The sequence below is a fragment of the Triturus cristatus genome, chromosome 6, assembly GCF_964204655.1.
Source record: "Triturus cristatus chromosome 6, aTriCri1.1, whole genome shotgun sequence".
Lineage (NCBI taxonomy): Eukaryota > Metazoa > Chordata > Amphibia > Caudata > Salamandridae > Triturus > Triturus cristatus.
Window position 1 is genome coordinate 187,996,438 of NC_140589.1, and position 23,048 is coordinate 188,019,485.

General features: G+C 44.0%; 1 protein-coding gene across 1 annotated transcript in view; it reads left to right on the top strand.

Annotated features, from left to right (window-relative positions):
* The window catches only part of LOC146816609 (cysteine-rich venom protein-like), a 559,639-nt gene that overhangs the window by 398,442 nt on the left and 138,149 nt on the right, over positions 1-23,048 (top strand). The window contains exon 4 of the mRNA XM_085610485.1: positions 3,732-3,845. Within this exon, the coding sequence (XP_085466611.1) occupies positions 3,732-3,845 (114 nt within the window). The remainder of the gene's footprint in view (positions 1-3,731; positions 3,846-23,048) is intronic.

The window sequence follows — 23,048 nt, forward strand, 5'->3', positions numbered from 1 at the left end:
AAAGAGCCACCGAAGGAGAATGAAAAAGCATATCCAAACTGTATCAAATTAATTATCTGGAATTTTTATTGCGCCACAAACTAACTATATGACACTGCATGAACACTGGTCCTAACCACTAACACTGAACAACAATGTTGGACATTTGGTTACTGGTTCAGAGGGAGGCAAAACCCTACTCAAGTAGCAACCATGAGTGTGTCAGGATGAAAAAGAAGCAAACCCTAAATTAACCTGTGCTTACCCCTCTGGTAACTTGGCAAAAAAGCAATCAGGCTTAACATAGAGGCAATTTGTAAAGTATTTGTGCATCAATTAAAAAAATAATAAAGTGACAACACTACACAACAAAAATCTCAAACCAACTTAGAAAAATAGAGTAACATTTAACAAATTATCTCAGACCAAACCCATAAAGATCCAATTAGTACAGCTGGTGATAGCCAATTTTATAAATTGGAGTGAAAATGGTGCCGAGAAGCACAAAGTGTCAACTGTGGTTGTCTGTTCATGCCGGGATGAATCACAAGTACGGGCTGACTGTGATGGAGTGTGGGTCGGGTACAGGGATTAAGTTAGGCCCACTGAACAAAGTACCTTAAATCTTGGTTTAAGAAGCTCTGTGTGAACCTGCGTTGTGAAGCGAAGATTCTGAGGGTGCTGCAGGCCTGTGATGCTGAGTCCTGTATTGTTATTTGAAGATGCCAGTAACAAGGGGCTTGTGATGCTTAATCCTGCATTGAGGATACGTTGCACAGTGGCGGTTCTGAGGAGACTGCAGACTTCAATGTGAGGCTTGGCATCGGGGATGTGTTGCGCTCTGGTGGTTCCGAAGTGGAGCTGCAAAGAGATGTGTTGCTCTGCATTAGTTCTGCCCAAAGGACCACAGCTGGGCTGATAGAGCACATTCTTGCCCACTTTCAAAGTTCCAGGACTGGGGTGGCACCACTTGGTGGGCAAGACTCGCACAGGCAGAGTCCAGGAGCCTTGCTATCCCTGAGGCTCTGATCAGGAGACGAGCCAACCATCCCTTGAAGTCAATCTGGTGGTCTTGGGTTCAAGATGCATGTTAAGTCCTTTTCATTCAGGCAGCAGAGCAGCAGAATAGCAGTCCTTCTTACAGAGCAAAAACAGCAGTTGGTGGACAGAATCCAGAACAATGTCATATATTCACCCCAGTACAGAGATCTGGGCCTAAATCCATCTGTTTTTTGCTCACCATGCCATTCCAGTTTGAACCCAACCATATGCAAATCAGCCTTGACCCTGTGCCTCATGGGAACAGTCCAGCCCGAACTGTCAAGCCAGCTCCTCCCTGGACTGGGCTGGAAACAAGCATCCTAGGACCGGTTTCGGGGTTTCACCCACTGGAATCAAGCTATCTTGCATATGCTTCTTTTTTGGCATAGTAGGGTGACCTGCAAGGTTGAAGGATTGTGTCTCCTTCTCTTTTTTATTACTATAAACTGTCTTCTTTCTTCATTTGTCTTCGTTGAACCATGAGCATGATGATTTGTTCTTAAACCTCTTGAGTTTTAGTGATACAACTTTGTTGAATATGTTAGACATCGTATTGTTGTAGCGTGTAGTCAGGTTATCTACAGAGTGTTGGTTGTTTGGATGCATGAAGTGGGAACTGAACTTTGTAGCTACTTTAGCAATATTGATTTGTATGGTATTCCTTGTCCAGCATTTCGGTCTGTATATTTGTTCTTTTGTTGCTTGGTAATCAGATTGTAGATGAGTACGATATGGTGATCCAACCTTTTTATAGGTCGGATAAGTCTGTGCTGAGGGTGACAGTATCAGCTATGAGTAGGTCAATAGTGGCCACTTTTAGTTGCATGGGGTTCTTGAAGTGTTGTGGAAGGCCATTGTTTGCCAATACATTATTCAATTGTGTTATGAGTGTGTTCTCAGTGTTGTTCCATTGTATTTTGAAGTACCCAAAAAGGATGTTATAAGTTTTGAGGCAGGCTTAATGTATTATGAGGTCTATCAGTTGTTCCGTGAAGAGCTGTTGTTCAGTGAGACCAGGTCTCTTCCAAGGTATGGCATTTCAAGATAGACTATATCTTCTTTGTGAACTTGTTGATTTGGATTGTATACCTGTGAATTACTGCATCTCTCCTTCTCTGTCTGCCCTCCCTGTGTCGAGCCATTTTATTGTGTAGCTGGGGTTTGGCAATAGGAGGTTTATCAGATTTATAGTGAAGTAATTTGGCCAGATCTCCATGAGAAAAGTAATGTAAATTTCTTCTGACATGGTCTCCTCAGCTGTATCTGTGTTAGTTGCAGATCTGCCTTTGTTGATTAGGTCATGGAGTGTGGCTGAGTCAGGGGTTACTCTTTCTGTCTTTGTCTTGTTTGGCTTATTATCACTGGTATCTAGGGCATGTCTCTGGGTAGGTTTTTTTTAGGTGGATTTGTCAGATTCGAGGAGTGTGTTTGTTTCTGCTTTTGACAGTCTGATGTTGGCCCCTATTGGTCCAAGTGTGCTATTGCGTAGTGGGATGGAGTTCCAGGGGCAGTTGTTCTGGTTTCTATTGGAGTTTGGGTTAGCTGAGGGGAGTAAGGAGGTAGTGGAGGGGATGGAGCGAACTAGGGAGCAAGTTGTGCATCTTGTAGAGGAAACTAGGTAGTTTGTGGAGGTGTTGATAGATGGATTAGGTAAGTGCTTGCTCTGACAAACATGGGAGAGTGTGTGGTTTTGAATGTGAAAGTTGGAGTGGAATCAAAGTTGGTGCCAGGGCTGGTGGGAGTTTGCCAAGCCTTATTTGTTATCATGGGTGAGGTTTCTATGATTAATGCTGGGTGGTGGGTGTAGGAGTAAGTGCAATGTTACAGTGTTTAGTCTGTAGTGCTGCATGGAGGGGAGGATAACAGAAGGGGTTTTGATATGGACTGAATGGTACCCTGTCTTCATACATGTTCGAGGAAGGTGAGTTGTTTTACGGTCTGGGGGCCTCGTGCGATTCTATAGGGTTTGTTCTCCATGTACAGGTTTAGAGTGAAGCTAACTGAGCAAGGGGAGGGATATCTTATGTGTGGTGGGTTGGATGTGCAATGTTGCATTTCTGTTGGGGAAGTCATGTATGTGTGGGGAAAGTAGATTCTGTTTGTAAATAGGTCTGTATTACTAATTAAATAGAAACTTTCTATTCTTACCTGTGATAGTCTGTCCCATGATTTTATTCAAATATTTAAAAAACAGCACTATTTCCCTAAGTGCACTCAAAAGTATTTACAAAGGAGAAAGTGTCCCAGGGAGCACTGTGTTCCTTTGCGAATCAGTTACCACCTCCATTGAGGTGTTGGTAGCTGATCTACAGTTTGCAACCACTGATACATACCATATCAAATTCCAGCCAAGATGGAATGCCCTTTTTCTGCCCCTTCCTAATTGTGATTCAATGTGGGTCAGTAAACTAAAATGTGTTTTTGCAAAACGCCAATTTCTGGTTGCAAAACCTGCAACTTTGCAAATTGAAACGTTTGTAATCACAAAATGGCTTTGTAGATCTCACACCACATGTGTCAGTGTAGGTTGGAGATATAATCTTCCACTTGGGCTTCAATAGGTGTTTTAAGGAGTGACAGACCCAAAACCCTTTGCCTAAAAATCATTGGATAACAACTATTTGAAAGATACGCATTGCTTCACTCAAGCCTCATCATTTAACCTAACACCTTTCCATTGGGTGAATTATTTTCTTGATTATCTTTTTCAGAAATTATTGTCAAATTTGGACACAATGAATGGACATGTTCAAAATAACATTGTCAACCTAATGAATGACTTGAGAAGGAATGTCAAGCCAAAATCTTCAAACATGATAAAACTGGTAAGACGTTATTTTATATTAAAAAATGTATTTGCGTTCCATTAAATCAACTACATGGAACAAGACAATGTCAAGTTAAACATAATATTTTTTTTCATGGTGGAATAAGTTCATAATGACCATTTTTAAATGAGTTGTACATTCCTTTTTCTCTTGTCTACCAGTAGATATTGGCGCAGACCTAGGCTATCCTCTCTGGCTTCTATGATGCAGTTAACTACATCTACTTTGTACTTGGTGTGCTGTTTGCAACATGAAACTCTAATTAAATTAAGTTCTTCAAGCACCTGATGAGCCAGCACTCGCTTATGGCATGAAAGTCCTTTTACATTTTCCAGGAGTAGCGACTGCTATCCTACACCTGTACCTTGCAACCCCTGGTACTGTCCTTGCTACCCATGGCCTCAAAGGTTACACATTAAGGGGCAGATTTACAAGCCCCTTGCGTCGCTTTTGCACCGTCGTTGCGTCACTTTTGTGACGCAGCGGCAGCGTAAAGGTTCCGGCCCATTTACAACGTGACGCATCTAGGGAGATGCGTCACGCTGTGAAACCCTGCGCCACATTAAACCTGCGTCAGGTTTAATGTATGCAGGGTGGGCGTTCCGTCGCAGGAAGCCCCGTAAAATTGATGCAGAGTCACTTTTACGTCCATGCTGCGTCAAAACCGTGCGCCTGCTTGAAGCAGGCGTAAGAATTGACGCAGCATGTTAGGCATAGGGCACCCCTGAGCATTGCTGGAGTTCAGCAATGCGTGACTTTTCTGTCAACAGATGCGTCAGAATTTCTGACGCATCTGTCAATCCTTGTGCCATGGTGCGCCGTATTGTAAATACGGCGCATCCATGGTGACGCAAGGATTTGGCATGTTGGCGCAGGGAAAGTGACGCATCTCTACAGATGTGTCACTTTCTTGTAAATCTGCCCCTAAGTGTGGGAGGCTTTCATGAGCCACTTACCTTTTGTTGCTCCACTAGAACAGGAAAACCGAAATTCTACTGATTGTGATTCAGACTTCAAAATGTTTTATTTTGCAACATAAATATACATTTTGAAGTACAAGCGATTAACTTTCTGCATCACCCTTTAATATTGAAGCTAGAGTATCGAGGTACACAAATATTGATGACAACATTTCAAAAGGTTTGTGTAGGTTTTGTATACCTAACTCCACATATATGTACCCTGACAATATACTTATTGTCAAGGTACGTTGATGTAGGTGGGAATGTAGAGCTTCCATCATGCTCTGCACCTAGGAGGTCACTTCGGGTGAGGCCGCTGTTCAGTTCTCGTGCAGCACTGCTAAGGGCATTTCCAGTGAGTGGTGAAAAGTGAGCATCCTGGGGGCCCGAAGAACAGGAGAGAGCTATGGAGTGCAGCCCCGTTGTCAGGACGCGTAGCGACAGGCGAGGGGGAGGACGCTCGGTTTGAGCGCTTACAGCACAGCCAATTGTCAGCAATGCCATGAATGGAGAAGGCTGAAAACAGGAGAATGCCTCGGTAAGGAGTGTGCTAAGTACCCCCCCCCCCCCCAGTGAGGTGTGGGGCTAGGGTAGTGGTGGAGGCAGCCTTCCTACATTTAGGTCTGGCTTGTAGCTGCCCGCTCCCACCTATTTTCCCTCTGATTAAAGTTGGATAAAGACTCTTTTTGTAGCAATTATTTGTGGGCAATAGATTTCAAGAAGTTCACAGAATGCCCACTAAAATTAGTAATAAAAGAAGACGAAGAAGGAAAAGATTAAATAAAAAAATATATGTATGGCATACCTGAGGAACTGCCCCCCACCCCCACACCCCTGGCTTTATTGAAGCAGCACCCAGTTCTCAAGGTTGCGGGGAAAACTCGCACCCCAGCAAAGGTTTTGAAAACAGCCAAAGTGAGCAAACTGGTTGGGGAATATATTCACAGGGGGATAGTGCCACCAGATCTTCATTTTTAGTGACGTTCTGGTGGCGCCATGTCCTTCTCCAAATTTAAAAATAGCATGCAATGGATGTTGCTGTAGGCGTTCCACCACAGCACCCATTACTTTTTGTCGCTGCACCAGATTTAAAAGGATGTGTAAATCTGAAGTCACGTCAAAAACAAACGCCATGCAAAAGCATTGTGAAATAAAGAGAAATACTTGTATATTTCCTCGTTTTTGCTTTTTCTTTTGCAAGAGCAAAACGCCATTATTGATTGTTAATGTGCAGGAAGGTCAGCCTTCCTGCACATAAAAACTCATTAAATAATGACGATTTGCTACTTCAATGTGCGCTCATTCTGCAGCACACAATAATAATTTGCCATTATGGATTGTTTATGGACCCCTTCCTGCACATAAACAATCATTCCTTGCTATGCAGGCACCCTTGCACTATTGAGCAAGGGAGCCTGCATTGCCCCAGGGTAGGTAATTTTATCACCAACACAAGAGAAAACACAGGGGTGCGTAATAATTGTGTAAATATGGCGGATCCCTGCATTTTGGAATTATCGTGACGCAGCGTTGCCAAATTTGGCACAGCTCTGCGCTCCGACATTTCTTCGTAAATGGAAGAAGAGAGAGGTGAAGGTAGCCCAACTGCTATTTTGAGTGTGACAGAGGGACTTGCGCCAGATCTAGAGCATGGTGTAGGGGGCAACTCTTTTCACAAGGCATGACTCTGCAGCTACAGGATAAGGATGATGTTCTGGGTGATTGCCAGACATTGGCAGCAATTACATTGCTGAACCCAAGGCCCAGTGAGAAAGCAACATACCCACTGTTTGGGTCTAAGGCGAGGACATCCTCAGCAGGGGACAGCAGGGTATAATCTCTGGTGTTGGGGGCAGGAACGATGGAGTTGGCTCCTCTGGCCCCCCTGGCTCCAGTAGGAGATCAAGCACCCTAGTTGTCAGAAGCAGTGAACATGCTAAAAGAAAGGTTAGCATCTCAAACTGGCGTTATTCATGAGACCTCCGAAGCTCATACATGTGTAAAAGGGAAATAGGAGGAGCTGCAGTAGAAACTCAGCTGGGAGAAACTCTCCAAGTGGTCTTGGAGGAAATGAGAGTGATCAAAATGCACAAGAGAAGGCTTACAGTGAGGCCAGATATAGCTTGGGATCATTGACAACAATATCCTGTAACTAAATCAGAGACTTACACAAGCAGAACATCATATATCGGATTTAGAAGATGCCCTGAATTTATTTTAATCATTTCATGTGAAGCATCGGCAGGAGATGTCAGAATATCAGATAAAGCTTGATGAGATTGAGAACTGCTCCAGACACTCAAATATACAATTCACAGGCAGCTGACAGGGCAAGATCCCATAAAATGTGTTTCTGACTTAATTCAAAGCCATGTCTTCCCAGGCTGTACCCCCAGCATGGATCACTACTCGATCATGAGGGCTCAATGCGTTCCATTTCATCAGCCAGTTAAAACTAAATACCCCTGCACATTTTTGTTCAACTTTGGAGACCTTCGTATAAACGAATCAATTTTATTGGCTACCATTAAGCAAAGGGGATTCCATATGTCAGAGAAGTTCTGAACTAATATCTTTTCTGATATGTCAGAAATGGCAGCTTTGCGCCATTGTGAGTTTAAATCTATGCTGAAGCGTTTAAAGAAGCGAGGCATTCAAGGGGCTATGGTGCAACACTCTTAACTGAAGTTCTTGTGAAGGGGCTGTTTCACATCTTGGGTTAGATTCATTAGGCGAGCAAACTTCTGCAGCATTTAGCTCATGATAAAGAAAAATTGGTTTTGTGCATGTCTAGGATCAAGTGTATAAGTGTTAGGACGTTCAATGCTGCTGCGCCAGTCTTGTTTCGAGGCCTCTAACAGTGCTTCATTTAGATAAGTGAAGGAGTGGTGCCATCACCAGAGAGTAGACCGTACGTGGAATTCCAGGGCACAATATAACATGAGTGGCAAGGGGGTAAGGCGGGCAATTTCCCCCTCCTAGGAAAGAGAAGCTGCCATGGGGTCATGGGGGTTCCTGCGGGTGGGTTTGTCAGAAAGCGGTGGGGAGCTTTTGCATAAATTAAAAAAGAGCAGAAATAAGATGGGAAGGAAAGAGGGTGGTTGCGGTGGAAAAGATGGCACGGTTGGGATGTGGATATCATTTTTAAAAATACCTTAGGGATTGGTTGAAGTATCTAGCCAATGAGGAGATAGAGCTGCGGCAGGCAGTATGTTCTATTTCACTTGAGATGGTGAAGGTTAGGGTAGTTTCTTCTAATGCTAATGACATTACAAATAAGTGAAAATACAGGAGTTTACTGAGGTGGAAGTCATCTTTTCACAGGAGGCCTACCTCAAGAGTAATACTTCAAAGATTCATATTCTTCATACATACTCCCAGGTGCTCAATTTGCAGTAAGGGAGGTTGCACCCTATTTGGGTTGAAGCATTGATTGAGATGTCCAAGAGGTGATTCACAATCCTCAGGGTAGATGGCTATGGGTGAGGGTTGGGTTGCTGTGAAGGGGATGCGTTTAAACTTAGCCAACTATTACAGTCTTATCAGCAATGATGTAGACTCACTCTCTCAGGTCCAGGATACAGCATTGGGGGCAGTTTGCCCGTAGATTTGGGGAGGAGATTTTAAAAGTAGCTGAAATCGAAAACCAAAAAATGATTGATGTACTTCAAAAAAGCTTTCAGCTGGTAGATCCTTGGTGAGAAGATCACGAGGCTTCGTACAATATACTTGCTACTCCTGCCGATTTAGAACTGTGGCCAGCATAGATTTGTTTTTTAGCCTCTCAGGCGATCAGCAGGGTGTGAACGGATACTTGGGCAATGCCTTCTCTGATCACTCAGTGCTTCTCGGATCCAGTAGAGATAGGCTGAGGCGGCAGCTCAACGTCAAGGACACAGCGAGAGGGATGGTCATCACCTTTAAAGTTAGTTGAGCTAAAGAACGTGCATGCCAAATAATGGGAGTACAATTAGCAGTAGATAACACCACAAAATCAAGCAGAAGGTTGCTTGAGTAGAGCCCCGCGTTGGACAACCAGCTGTGGCAATACAATATCTAAGAGATTTCTTCAACCTGGAGGAACTAAATAATTCTAATACTTTCCAGCAACAATATGACAAAAACCAGCATATAGGCAAGTTCACAGCCTGGTCTACCTGAATTAAAAATGAGAAAGTTGCGATAAAATCCTTTGAGAACCCTACCACCCGTAGAATAGCAGTAGAACAGTAAGAATTTGCTCATGTATTTCTTCAGCATTACACAGATATTTACCAAATGAAATATACAATTTCTATAGCTAGTATAGAAGAGTACTATGCCTCCATCCAGCTCCCTCAATTGCCGAATTTTTTATCTCGTGCAATGCTGGATATGATCACGCCAAACGAAGTTTATGAAGCAATTCAAAGAGTGCCTGATGCTAAGGCATGGGAGAATGATAGATTTTCCCCAGGGTTTTAAAAACTTTCACAGAGAGGTCGTGGGTCCTTTTTTGCTGAGCTTTGTAAGTATATTAAAGAAGGTAGGGAAGTGCCTGCTTCTTTTAACAATTCAGCTATTGTAAGCCTCCCTAAGAAAGGTAAGAATCTGAAGAATGTTAACTCATACCAGCCCATTGCCCTCTTAAATACAGACTACAACCTTCTGATGAATATTTGGGCAACTCCAATACTGCCTGCTGTGCAACAGTTAATCCATAAAGATCAGTGCAGATTTGTTGCAGGCTGTCTCATGTCAGCAAACACCGAGTTTTTGATTCTGGCAGTAGAATATTTTTCAATTAATTAAATAAAAGTGTTTATTATGATGATGAATGCTGAAAAAGCATTTGATCTGCTGAATTAGGATGCCCTATTTTTTAGCCTGCAAATGTTTGGATTCCCTTCTCAATTCACCGCAATGCTGGTTAATGTATACCAGGATGCATAGACCAAACTTGGTGGCAATTCCGATCCTGGAAAAACCGGGTACGAACCGTCGGACGGAGCGTTTTCTCCGTCCAACTCGTACCCAGGAAAAACACCGTACAAACCCGCAAGTACGATTCGTACAGAAACACCATTTCCGTACGAATCGTAAAAAACACCGACCGGCAAAAAAACACATACAAATCGGATCCGGGACACCGCGTACGCGACATTCGCACGGAGTCAGGCAGCGTTTTACGGATCAGCAAGTACAATTCGTACCCAGAGCACTTCGCACGGCAAAATTTTTACGGGACCCAAAAAGTGCTGGAAAAGCTAAGTACGTCGCGATGCACGACGAAAAGGGGGCCCAGTACGCACCATACCCCCATCCCTACATGTCCGCACCGTACCCCAGCATCCCCCCCATGTCCGCACCGTACCCCCAGCCCCCCCATGTCCGTATCGTACCCTCAACCCCCCCATGTCTGTACCATACCCCCAGCCCCCCATGTATGCGCCATACCCCCACCCCCTTATGTACGGAGCGTACCCCCACCTCCGTAGGTACGGGGCATACCACCACCCCCCATATGTATGGAGCGTACCCCCACCCCCCGTATGTACGGAGCATACCACCACCCCCCCGTAGGGTAGGTACGGAGCGTACCCCCACCCCCATAGGTACGGGGCATACCACCACCCCCGTATGTACGGGGCGTACCACCCCCGTATGTACAGAGCGTACCCCCACCCCCCGTATGTACGGGGCGTACCACCACCCCCCGTAGGGTAGGTATGGGGCGTACCCCCACCCCCGTAGGTATGGGGCGTACCACCACCCCCCGTATGTATGGGGTGTACCACCACCCCCCGTATGTATGGGGCATACCACCACCCCCCCGTATGTACGGGGCGTACCACCACCCCCCGTAGGGTAGGTATGGGGCGTACCCCCACCCCCGTAGGTATGGGGCGTACCACCACACCCCGTGTGTATGGGGTGTACCACCACCCCCCCATAGGTACAGGGCGTACCACCACCCCCCCGTATGTACAGGGCGTACCACCACCCCCTGTATGTATGGGGCGTACCACCACCCCACCGTATGTACGGTGCGTACCCCCCGTATGTACGGTGCGTACATACGGAGGGAACGCACCTTACATACGGGGGTGGTGGTACGCCCCGTACATACGGGGGGTGGTGGTACGCCCCGTACATACGGGGGTGGTGGTACGCCCCGTACATACGGGGGGTGGTGGTACGCCCCGTACATACGGGGGATACGCACCGTACATACGGGGGGTGGTGGTACGCCCCGTATATACGGGGGTGGTGGTACGCCCCGTACCTACGGGGGTGGGGGTACGCTCCGTACCTACTCTACGGGGGTGGGGGTACGGCACGTACTTGGGGGGGTGGGCTGGGGGGTGTTCGGCGCGTATGCGGGCACATGTTTGGACGTCTCCACGCTTGCCATGGGAGTTCGCTCCGGACGGTGTTTTTTACATACGGTTGTGCATTCGGACGGACGGGACGGATCGTACTTGCGCGCTCGGACTTCAGTTTCCCGATTCGTACGTAAAAATGTCCGGGGACGTGTCGGACACTTTTTCCGACCCGAGGACGAGTCGGGGAATTTTCCCAATGCGATTCGTATGGATTTTTTAACATACGGATCGTACTTGCCAGTTTGCACGGGACTTGTATGATTCGTACGTAAAAAAATCCGGATACGATTCGTACGGGGAATATTTTTAACGGATCGGAATCGGCACCCTAATGGTGAATTCTAGAATGGCTGGCACCATTTTAATAAAGAGAGGTGCACACCAAGGGTGCTCTCTTTCCCCAATTTTATTTAAAAATTTTATTGAGCCTTTGGTGGACAAATTATGTAAAGGAAGTATGAGGGCACCAATGGAGGGGATGGCTAGACTTAAGCTTTTGCAGATGACATTATTCAACCAGATGAGCTAAACATAAAGCGTGCAGTGCAGAGGATGCAGAAATTAAAAGGTATAGGAGGCTATAAAATAAATCAAAGTAAAACAAAAATCCTGCTTTTGATATCTTGGGATATTTGACACGAATAATTGTACCCATCTGTTTCATCTGAATTATGAGACAATGCTCAGAAAAATTAATGGGCTATTTGAGAGATGGTCACTGCTCCCATTAACCATAATTGGAGGAGTCCCAATGATCAAAAAGTCAGTTTTACCATTTCCTATATTTCTTTTTTCCAATGTTCCAATCAAAACTCCTAATGGCTCTTTTCAGGAGCTAGATTTGCAACCAGGGTGAAATCGAATGTGCTACAATTGGAGAAAGTACAAGGTGGATAAGCACTTCCCCATATGCAGAGCTATTATGAGTCAGCCTTAATGGATATGTTAGCAAGGTACTTAGGGGCATATCAACAAGCGGCAGCGATAATTATTGCTGGCCGCCCTTAGCGTGAGGGATTTTATCGCCGGCTATCGCAGATAATTATCGCCATGCTAGCACTGTATTACCAACACATAGCGCAATGGTGATATTTATTCCTGTGATAGCGATGTTTTCCATGGAACATCGCTGGTTTTCCAGCGATGTTCCATGGAAAACGGCGATATCCTTGTTGATAGGGCTGGGTGGTCTCAGCCCTATAATCCACCACCCATTGACTAACATTGTTTAGTCAAAGGAAAAGCATGTGTAAGGAAAGTAGCGTTAACCAAGGTTAGCGCTACTTTTCTTATCGCTATGCTTGTTAGCGTGCCCATTGATAATTGGCGAAATGCCGGTTAGCGACATTTCTCCAGTTATTTTGGGACGTAACACCCACTTTGCATCTCATTAGAGATGCAAAGATGGGAGTTACGGGAAAGGGCGCTAAGGCAAGGATTCACGCGATAGCGTGACCTTGCTGAGAACGCGATAAAATTATCGCCGCTTTTCGTCTGAAAACGGACACAAAAGTGGCGATAATTTTTTATCGCCGCCTTGTTGATATGCCCATTAGATTGAGAGAAGGGTATTAGATGATTTTTTTTTATTAAACTGGTGCATTAATCTTAAATAGGTTTACCAACTTTTATTAAAACAGCAAAGCTACCCAAAAAACCCAGATACAAGCCTTTCTCGGAGTCCTGGAGTTCAAAGGACAGATATGTGGCCGCAGTAAATCATATGAGTTTTGCTACCTTTGTTCTTTTTTACAGCCCCAGGGGGGCAAAATCTAACTCTATTGCTATCAGATATGGAGATTAGGTTCTGGAACTCAATCGGTTTTGAAAACTTTCTGGATTTGCCTTTACTGGGTAAAGTAATTTCTTCGGATGAGCTCCTCGCCAGGAGTGGGGAACAGTGCAACTGTTTGTTCTTGAGTTTTGGACAGATAGTTAATTTCTTTGCAGCCAATATCCAGGATGATAGTCAAGGGCAATACTTTATCAGTCGTGCACTGTTAAAAAGTAAATTGACAAGGATAGGATACTGGATAGATATTGGTAGATCTCTGTCCAGGATTCTGTAAAAAATATAAAGCAATTTATCCGAAAGTGACTGCCGCTCGATTTCAGAGATTGTATATAAATCTCTACAAGCTGCAAACTACAAAAGAATGTCACTATTATTTTGCCTCGTATTATACCCCAGCAACTGTCCATCAGATATATCCGCCGGTGCCCAATAACTGATTCCGTTGTCATCAGCAAAGTGCAGGAGGGTGGCTCCCTATGTTTTTTTCTTGCCCGCAATTTTCCGTATTTTGGCTTGAATTATTTCAGGTCATTAGCCAGGCTCTACTGTCCACCATGCTTCCAGAGGTGCTGTTCGGGGTCTCTAAGGAAAGTCAGTGGTTAAATAAGGGAGGACAGTATCTTGCATCTATTGTACTGATGATTGCACGCTCCTTTTTTTTTACAGAATTGGAGATGCAGCCTTATTCCAGGCCAGGCTTTATTACAGGGCTGGAAGGCTACAGTGTTACATTCTATGAAACTCGAGGAAGCCTACCCTAAGTGGGTAGGGGGTTTGAAGAGGTTTGAAGCTGTAAGGCATAATTTGGAGCGTATTGAAAGCTAATAATCCTACAATTGAAGATGTTTATTTTTCCATATATGTGAATTGTAGTCTGGGTGATATATTTTCCAACCATTTTTGCACATCGCAAATTGCACTTTGTATGCACAGAATTCACTTTTCATACAACGCACTTTAATTCATTATGGAATGTGATTTGGTATTCTAACTCTGGTCTGATGGGCTAACATTATTGCACTTTTATAAGTGTTTTTTGCACATAAACCTCTGATGAAATTAATTGTTTTTGGTATGTACAATGTATCATTATACAAATGCCTCCTTTTCACACACAAAATATGTATTTATTTCTACACTCTAAAAATAAAAAAATAAAAAGGGACGCAGATCTGTAGTTAGGAACAGTAAATCTACGCATTTGCCTTTAAATTCTTTGGTCTTTGATATCTTGTCCGTGATATTCTTGTCACTTGGTATTCTTAGCTTCGAAATTCAGTAATACAATCAAACTCTCAAATGAATCACAATGGTTCTCATGCAGTAGGGGCCTCATATAATCCTCCTAATTTCTGGGCTCCACAGCAGCACCAGAGTTTGCTTCACTTCTTTGCTGATGCTGTAAGTAGCTTTTCTCTTCCCTCCTGACAGGAGAAGGAAAGCAAGTCAAGCAAACAGCAGGGTGTCAGGGTGACTTGCCAGGAAATAGGGGAGGAGCCCTCATGGAATTATCTTGACCCAGGTCCCACTGCATGGTGTCTAGCATGAGACTCTCTTGCTGACCTCTTTTCTCTATACCACGATATAGCTGCCAGGTTTTCAGAATTAAACAGATATGTAGCTAGGGTAGTAATATTCAGCGGCAGATTTATAAGCCACCTGTGCCACCAGTAGATCACTTTTTGTGATGTACTGGAGGCGCATTTCACTTCTCCATATTTACAAGGAGAGGAAAAGTCACCCTGAGTGGCTTTTCCTCTCCTTGTAAATATGGCCCCTTCACACGCAGCACATTGCGTGGAAGGGGTGTTCCATGGTTGTTGCTGTGGGTGTTCCCACGCAAAACCCATGGAACGAGACACATTTCCAGGTGTACGAGGAATCGTAAATCTGGAAATGCTTGTCAATGCTACGCCTCCCCACGTGTAGTGAGGCGCAACGAGGAGAAATGTTTTCATTTCTCCTCGTTTTTTCCTCTTTCAAAGCATGCTGCATTATAGACCACGCATTGAAAGAGGAAAATGCAAGGATACCTGCGTCAGCGCATGGCTGCAGTTTGTGCGCCAGCGCAGGGGAGAGCACAGGAATGCGACACATTAATGTATATATGTTGCATTCCTGTGCTTCGGAAGTGCCGCAGCGTGGCGCTGCCAAAGGGCTTGCATTGCCAAGCTGCGGCACTTCCTTTTAGATCTGCCCCTCGGTGTTTTTCAAATTGATCACTCCGATTCTGGGTTTCGCTCCTATTTCCTCTGCAGTCTCTAACTGTAACACATATGCCATTTTTTCTCCCCGCTTCTTGTTAAAATCCTTATTCTGTATATCTTGCTCTTTCTGTTAATCACAGGCTTTCAGTTATTTCTGCTGCATGTACTTCGTTGTGTTACCCTCTTGCCCCACACACACCCATACTTTCACCGGATCTGTAAACACAGCATTTTCTTTTCTTTTGGAGTTGTCATTATTTCGAAAGCTGTGTATACCTCCTTCACACACTTTCATATAAATTGGCAACTAGGTTAGTGACATATATGGACATCACTGTGCGACTTGCAAAGACGCTGAGGGTTGGATGAGCATGTAGCCTGAACATATTAATGACCCACTGATGAGCACTGTGAGAAACCCTCCCTACCTTCAGCCTCAGCTCCAGAGCTCTCAATGGTGACCCCTGATAAACATCCACTTATTACTTCGACTTACCAACACACCCATTTGTGACTCAGTTCTCCCCAGTATGCGCGACAGAAGAGTCAGATGCTTCATGAAAATACTACAGAAACGATATCATCTGAAAATTGCAAATTGCAAATACTCCTAAAAATTGTGACATTTAAATCAGGCCCTAAGTTTTCCAGGGATAGTCGGAAGGCACCAGCAGGACTGCAAAGGTGATCAGAGCTCGAGCGGCGCTACAAAATTCAAGGACACCCTCCGCGTCGCGGGTCCGCGCGCGGGCAGCGCCGGGCTGAGCCCGGGCAGAGGGCGGGCCGCCTGTGGCCGTCCGGGGCCAGAGGATGCCGGGTCGGGACACCCCCTGTGGATCTTCACTTGCGGTCGACTGATATGCCAGGTGACACCGTCTAACATTGTCGTGCAACTGATTGTATTATATGCGCGTTAGCGAGGTTAAGGGGCACCTTATTCATACATCATGAGCAGACGCAAGGGCGCGGTAGGGACATTGGATGCTTTCATGATCAGGGCTGAGAGTTTATTGACACACGAGATTGAGCTAACTGAGCGGCGTCTATCCTTAGACCTTATGACGGCCCAGCGACGCTCATCTCTTGAAGCCGCGACACAGGGCGATATGATATGCCACCGCCTCTCTGTGTCACCATCCCTGCCCCCAATGCCTGCAACACATGCTCACCAACTGTCTCCATTAGTCGCCTCAGCTATACCCTCTGACATTCGTCCTAGTGGCCAAAAAACCCGCACCAGATCTCACACCTCTAAATTAATTGGAGTGACTAAACCTAGCGGTCCACCGGCCAAACGGAAAAGGGGTGCCAATAACAAATCTAACACCCTCTGCTGGACCGTTAATTGTAATAAAACGGCATTACAAACAATTGTTGTTCCTAACACTGAGTCGGTGGGCACCCAAACTGATGAGCCCATTCCTACCTTTCATAGTAAGGATGATATCATGGCAGCTCTGGAGTCGGGTTTAAAAGCCATAGTTAGCCACTCTAAGACTTTATTTGATGCACACTTTGTCCCTTTAAATGAGAGACTCTCACGCATGGAACAATTGTTAATCCGGGAGCTAGCCCCTGTTTCATCAGCTGCTGACTGCACTTACCTATCTACCTTGACGTGCTTACCGGGGGGCCCTGACAATTTAGGCACCGGGACAGCCAATGTTAACAATAGTACTCAGCATTTACACAATGGTTTTTTACAACATCTCCCGGCGATTGTTCCGCCCCTCCCATCGGACATTGATGCCAGACCACGGCCCACCGCACCAGTTCTACTGAAGACTCTGCCCAGTACTGTGACTTTGAACCTCCCCCCGCATCATACCCCTATGTCATAATTCTAGCCGGAGTCCCCTGTTTGCCTGACACAAAGAAGGAATCATGGGTGGACCTTCGTAATAAATGTGTGGACTGGTTAAGGAAACATAAGGGTTTTGAACCGGCCAGATTGCATGAAATTATAATGGTGCGGAGAGTGGGATGGGTGGGCAATTCGGCCAAAAATATCAACGGGGATTGCATTGTCATAAATGTTTCCATACCCCATATTGTTCAGGCTTTAATGCGTTCCCCTGAGTTATTGCCAGGGCTTACGACGAACATATGCATGTTTTCCCTTGGCCATTTTTATAAACCTATCTCCAATAATCGTGTGACTATACCAATGGCCCTCCCTCTGGATAATCGCTTCTTGGCTCTGTCCGACTTAGATATCCCTGATTGACAACCAAGACCGAGTAATGAATTTTCTGCCCTGTCGCTGATTGAGGACCCTATCCTGCTGTTAGCACCTGTACCTGTCCCCTCTGATAATTTTGTTAAATCATCAGAGCGCACAGTATTAAGGACAGGTACTTTAAATACCTTAAATATTGTAAGTTGGAATATAGCAGGCCTCCAGCAAAGGCTTCTTGACCCCGGGTGGGTCAACTTTATCCAGAGCCAGGACATAATCATGTTACAGGAGACGTGGGCAACTGTTAACTTACATATTAATGGGTTTCAGTGTTACAATATCCTTGCCACCAAACCTAGAATGGGCCGTCCCTCGGGAGGTTTATCCATTTGGATTAACATCTCTGTTGGAGGCTCTTCCAGGGCCTTGCAGACGAATAATCAGAACTTCCAGGCTATTTTATTTAAACAGAAAACTAGTCTTTTTCTGGTTAATTTTTATAACAATGATTTTAGCTTATCATCTAATTTACATTTCAAGAATCTTTTTAACTTTATTACCACTTTGGAGTCTAGGGCTGATTTTAACGATACCTCTGGCCTTGTGTTGGGTGGCAATTTTAACGCTAAACTAATTGATGTTTGTCCAACTACTAAGGACTGTAACTTGGGCTCGGGGTGCCAAAGGGGTGCGGAATTAACTACCTTTTTGAACACACATAACTTGGAGAATGTTATGGACCGTTTCTCTACTGTTCCGCTAGTGCCCACATTCCGCTAGTGCTCACAAATGCTCTTAGGAAATGCAACATAAAGCAAAACATGAAATGTAAACTTGGACTGCATTGCTGACATAGATTATTTAGAGTCAGCTGCTGCTTTTAGCATCGTGCCAGACCCGGCTGCAAAGCCAGATGCAAATATACATGACAATCACTGTCTGTGACTTACCCTGGTATCCGGACTCAAGGTGATGTAATGGACACATCCAATCATACTCTCCGGCCATGACGAAGAATATAACTGTGGCATATCCTGCACGCAACACTCGCTGCCTGGGAGAAGCCTTCTCATGACGGCAAAACTGATATGAAAAGGAAGTCAGAAAGGTGCATTGTAATCCCCATGGCGGTGCCTGAGCAACCACCCCCTCCATTCTGGGGATTACGATGCACCCACTGCCCCAATGGGTTCCTTGAGCCTGTCTGAGGCAGAGCAGATTCCCCCCTAGGCATTGGTTGGTCTGCCTGTATCCTATTACGGCGGTCAGACTGATGCCTCATAGGTAAGGCGGACCGCCACCGACAAGTTGTCGGATGGCCTTCAGCCCGACATCGTAATGAGGCCCTATGTCTTTTCTGAGCACTATAGTGCCTCAGTTGTCACACAATTCAGAGAAGTTTCATTAGCCACGGTGACTGCATTTTAGCGTGGTGATGCCAGCACAAAAATGCCTGATACGATTTGCAATTAATGGCACTTCTGATGGCTGTAATTTTTTAATGTGTAATAACCAAGGTTGGAGTGAACAATGCTCACTATTCCCTATGAAGCCCTTGCCAATTGATGTCAGGAGCAAAGATCAATAAAATGCAACAAGAAGTTCACCTCAAAGTTGCGTTTAAAAATCATAATTGAAATACATTTGCTACAACTTATACCCTCATTATGACTTGGCTTAATTTGGTGTGGAGATGCCTGTGTGCTGGAAACTCCCATACTAGGCCAGGGTCCGTACAGCAAATTCCAGCAATTACATTTATTTTCCAGGAATGGTGTTTAATATTTGGACCCAGAGATACTTGGTCCTTCCTGGCACATTTTCAGAATTTCCAAGAATACTGTAATTTTCCAGCTGCTCAGATCAGGAAGAAAGTGTCAGCTGGAGAGTAACAGGGAATGGGCGATATGACTGAGTCTAGGCATGCTCTTGCCTGCCTAAGGTGGAGCGGAGTCTGCTCTCCAAACGCTACTGCTGTGAGGCTGCCAGTTTAAGCATAGTCAGGTACGGTGTGTCCAGTGCAGGACTGTTGCAACTAGAGTTTGCAGGCCCGATAATTTGTGGCCAGAAAGACTTGTGACAGAATCCTGCATGCTGCAGCAGGTGGTGTCCCTGCTACATGTATAAGCACGTCATTCACTCATACCATGCTGTACTTGTTTTGTGTATATGAGTGTAATGAAATGTCTCTTTTTGCATTATTGATGTTGCTGATTTTTCGACTCTGTGGGTGTGTCCTGTTAAGCAGGCTTCGGTGCAAGTGCTCTAACCCTTATAAAACATATCTGGTCAAATGGTTTATACTCAATTAGAACAGCAGAACTTACTTATAAGTCCCAAGTACATGATACCAGGGCCTGTAAGCTACTTGCCATTTAAACTAATTGCAAAGCCCAAACCTTCCTTCTTAACATATATATAAGTCACTCCTCAGACCGGCTTATTGAGTCCTACAGCAGGGTGCAGAATATTATGAAGCCGACAATATGTTTTACATTTTCTAACACTTAAAGTCCTAAATTGTCGTTTTAGTGTGAACAGCGTTAGGAGCCTCATTGGCGCATGCAGGATTACACACTGATAACTCGGCAGTGCTAAATTTTGAATGAGACTACTAAAAAGAATACTTCATGGTATTTAAAAGAATGGTGACATTAAATTGAGCTTAATCTCTAGTTCAAATCTTATGTGCATTTTCAGTATAAGACAACTTTAGGATGTTGCTGATCTGTTGTCAAAGTTCCAGTGGCTGTTTACAGTTGCTGGCCACAAAAAAGCTTTCTCCCCTACTGAAGGAGAAGTGGGAGCAACTCCCAAGAACAAAATAAAAGGTCCTGTCATGGTAAGAGGTGTGAATCTTTTCCTAGCAGGAAAGCCAAACAGGGTGTTAGCCCAAAAGGCGAGCTTCAAAGGCAAAGACTTTGGCTAGCAGTGAGTTCCTGAGCGATTTGGAATGTATGTATGAATAGGGTGTAGACTGATTGATACATGCTCTGGGCCTGTGTTCTATACATTTGTGTGATGGATTGTTGTTCAGTTTGGAAAATGTTTGAATATCTGATGATTATTGCTGGTTTTATTGGCAGAATAATTACTGTTCTTCTGATGCATTATTCATATATGTGAATCATTCTTCTTCAATATATTGGTTGGTTTGGGTATCAAATTCATCGAAATCCAAGATCTCAAGGTGTTGTGACTTTACTTGTCTGCATAAGGTAGTGTGTAGTGCAAGGCATTTCATGCACACAGTTAGAGTATTCTAGGATTGTGTGACCAATTTAGGTTAGTGTATCTTTGCTCCTAAGTGCACAGGAGTAAGGGCATTAACTAGGGTTAATTACCTCTGGACAGCAGTCTACCTGGTATAAATTGTGATTTTAGGACACTACTGTGAAAGTGGTTTCATTTTTCTCTTACAGGCTACTAGTCGTGAAATTTGCCTTGTTTTAATGCAACCTTTTGACTTTCTTCATGTAGGTTAGATAGACAATAGTTCTATACAGTTTAAAGTTGTTCCAAAAGGTTGTGCAATTGATCTCTGTGTTCCCAGAGAAGTTGCACTGTGATTGGTTAGTTAACCAGGAAGCCTTGAACAGATGTCACCACAAAGCCACACTGTCATTGGTTGGTTGCTGACATGGCAATGGTTTGATAGGGTAACCTTAGAAAGTTGTGTTGGGATTCATTGTTGTTTGCTATCTTCTTTATTGTACTTTTGAGTTTATTTTCAGCATGAATAATGGGGATTTGTGGTAATCAACATGAGTTCAACAAGTGGTGGTATCAAAGAAATATTTATTGAACAACAGAAGATTCAACGTTGTAGATGCAAAGGGCCCAGGAGACATAAAGTAACTGACATAAACTTCAAAGCATAAATTGACAAAGTTGCAAAGCCGAACACTGTCATAACTAATAAAAAATCAATAAGTAAATAAATCAACAATGGAAAGAAAATACATCTGTTGCAGCAGATGCCTCACATCGTTCCCTTTTTTTAATTAGACTTCAACCACAACACACCAAGACAAAATGAAGATGAACTGGACAACAACATCAATCACAACAGAAGACACATAAAAACAGCAAAAACAAACTACATACAACAACCTGATATAATGCGATAAGCAAGTCAAAGGGAATATAAGAGAAAATTACTCTCAATATTTTCGTGGTACCTCAATAACACAAGCACTTTGCCTTAAAACAATCCCCTGACCTTTCCCGGAAACATGCAATTACTTATTATTTGAAAAAGCCGGGACAGACAACTGTATGTCTTTTGTAGATCTCAATTTGTAACTTTCAACATCACTCTTTCCCTTGTTAGATAACCTTTCCACTTTCCACTTTTAACAAAATGGGTTATTTAACTTGTACCCAATCTTTTAATTCGAATTTGACTTTCCTGACAACCTTTCCCTTGAAACGTCTTTCTCTCTGACATCGAGCAATACTGTGTTTGTCACTGAAAAGCTTAGCTTTGCCACTAGCTGCAGAAACATTGCAACCTTGGACCACCATCTTCCAAAAAGGACACAAAGAAGAGACTACTTTCAGCCCAAACTAAATCTCTGATCACAGCATCACAGTCTACTCTATATTTCAATGCACTTTGGATACACTCAACCACCACCTTGCTAAATCTCTTCACCTTGCCACTGGCTTGAGGGTGAGATAGTGGTGTACACAAATCTTTCACCACACACTTCCTTAGAAATTCAGTCATGGTGGATGATGTAAATTGGACAACATTATCCGTAAGCAAATCTTCAGGGATCCCTTCTCTAGAAAACTCTTCATGGAAAAAACAAATCACAGCATTAGTATTAGGTTCTGTCACTGCACGCATCCCCACTTACTTGGAAAAATTATCCACCATCACAACAAATTATCTTATGTTACAAGGTAGTATGTGAAAAGGTCCTAACAAATCCACAGCAATCCTTTGACATACTATATCTGGACATATTGTAGTTACCATATCCAGCACAGCAGTAACCAAATGTTTTCTACTGCAACAGCATTGCACACACTCCCACACTAATCTTTCTACTTCCATACCACCTGAAATCATTCCTAACCCTACGTTTAGTAGCACTCATACCCAGATGGCTCACATGAGCAGTCTCCAAAATCTTTTGCCAGAAATAATCAGGTGGTACCAATCTATCCCCTCTGATCATCAATCCTCCTTCCAAAGATAACTTGTTGGCAACTGTACTGTAAGGCTGCAATGGTACATTCAGGTATTTCTCCTTTGGCCATCCATCTTTCACAGATCTCATGACACAATTCAGCAGAACATCCTCCTTCAATCAATTGCACCACAGCAACGTATCCGAACAAACGACCAGATCCTCAATTTGGCAATAATACACTCCTTAATTTCTTCCTGTTCATCCAAGTCACAAGAGCTACTTTCAATGGGTAAATGAGACAGGAAGACTGCCCTTACATTTTTGCCTCCTGCAATGTGACACTCATTAAAATTAAATTCTAATAATTTGGTCATTTATCTGGCTAACCTGGTAGTGGCTTTCTTAACCTTGTTGTCCAAAAGTTTGTCCACAAGGAGTTTATGATCTGTCCTAAAAAAAAACTCCAGCCCCGAAGATTTGATTTAAAAATGTGTACACCAGAGACATGTGCTAGCATTTCCTTTTCTATAAGTGAGTACCTTGTCTTA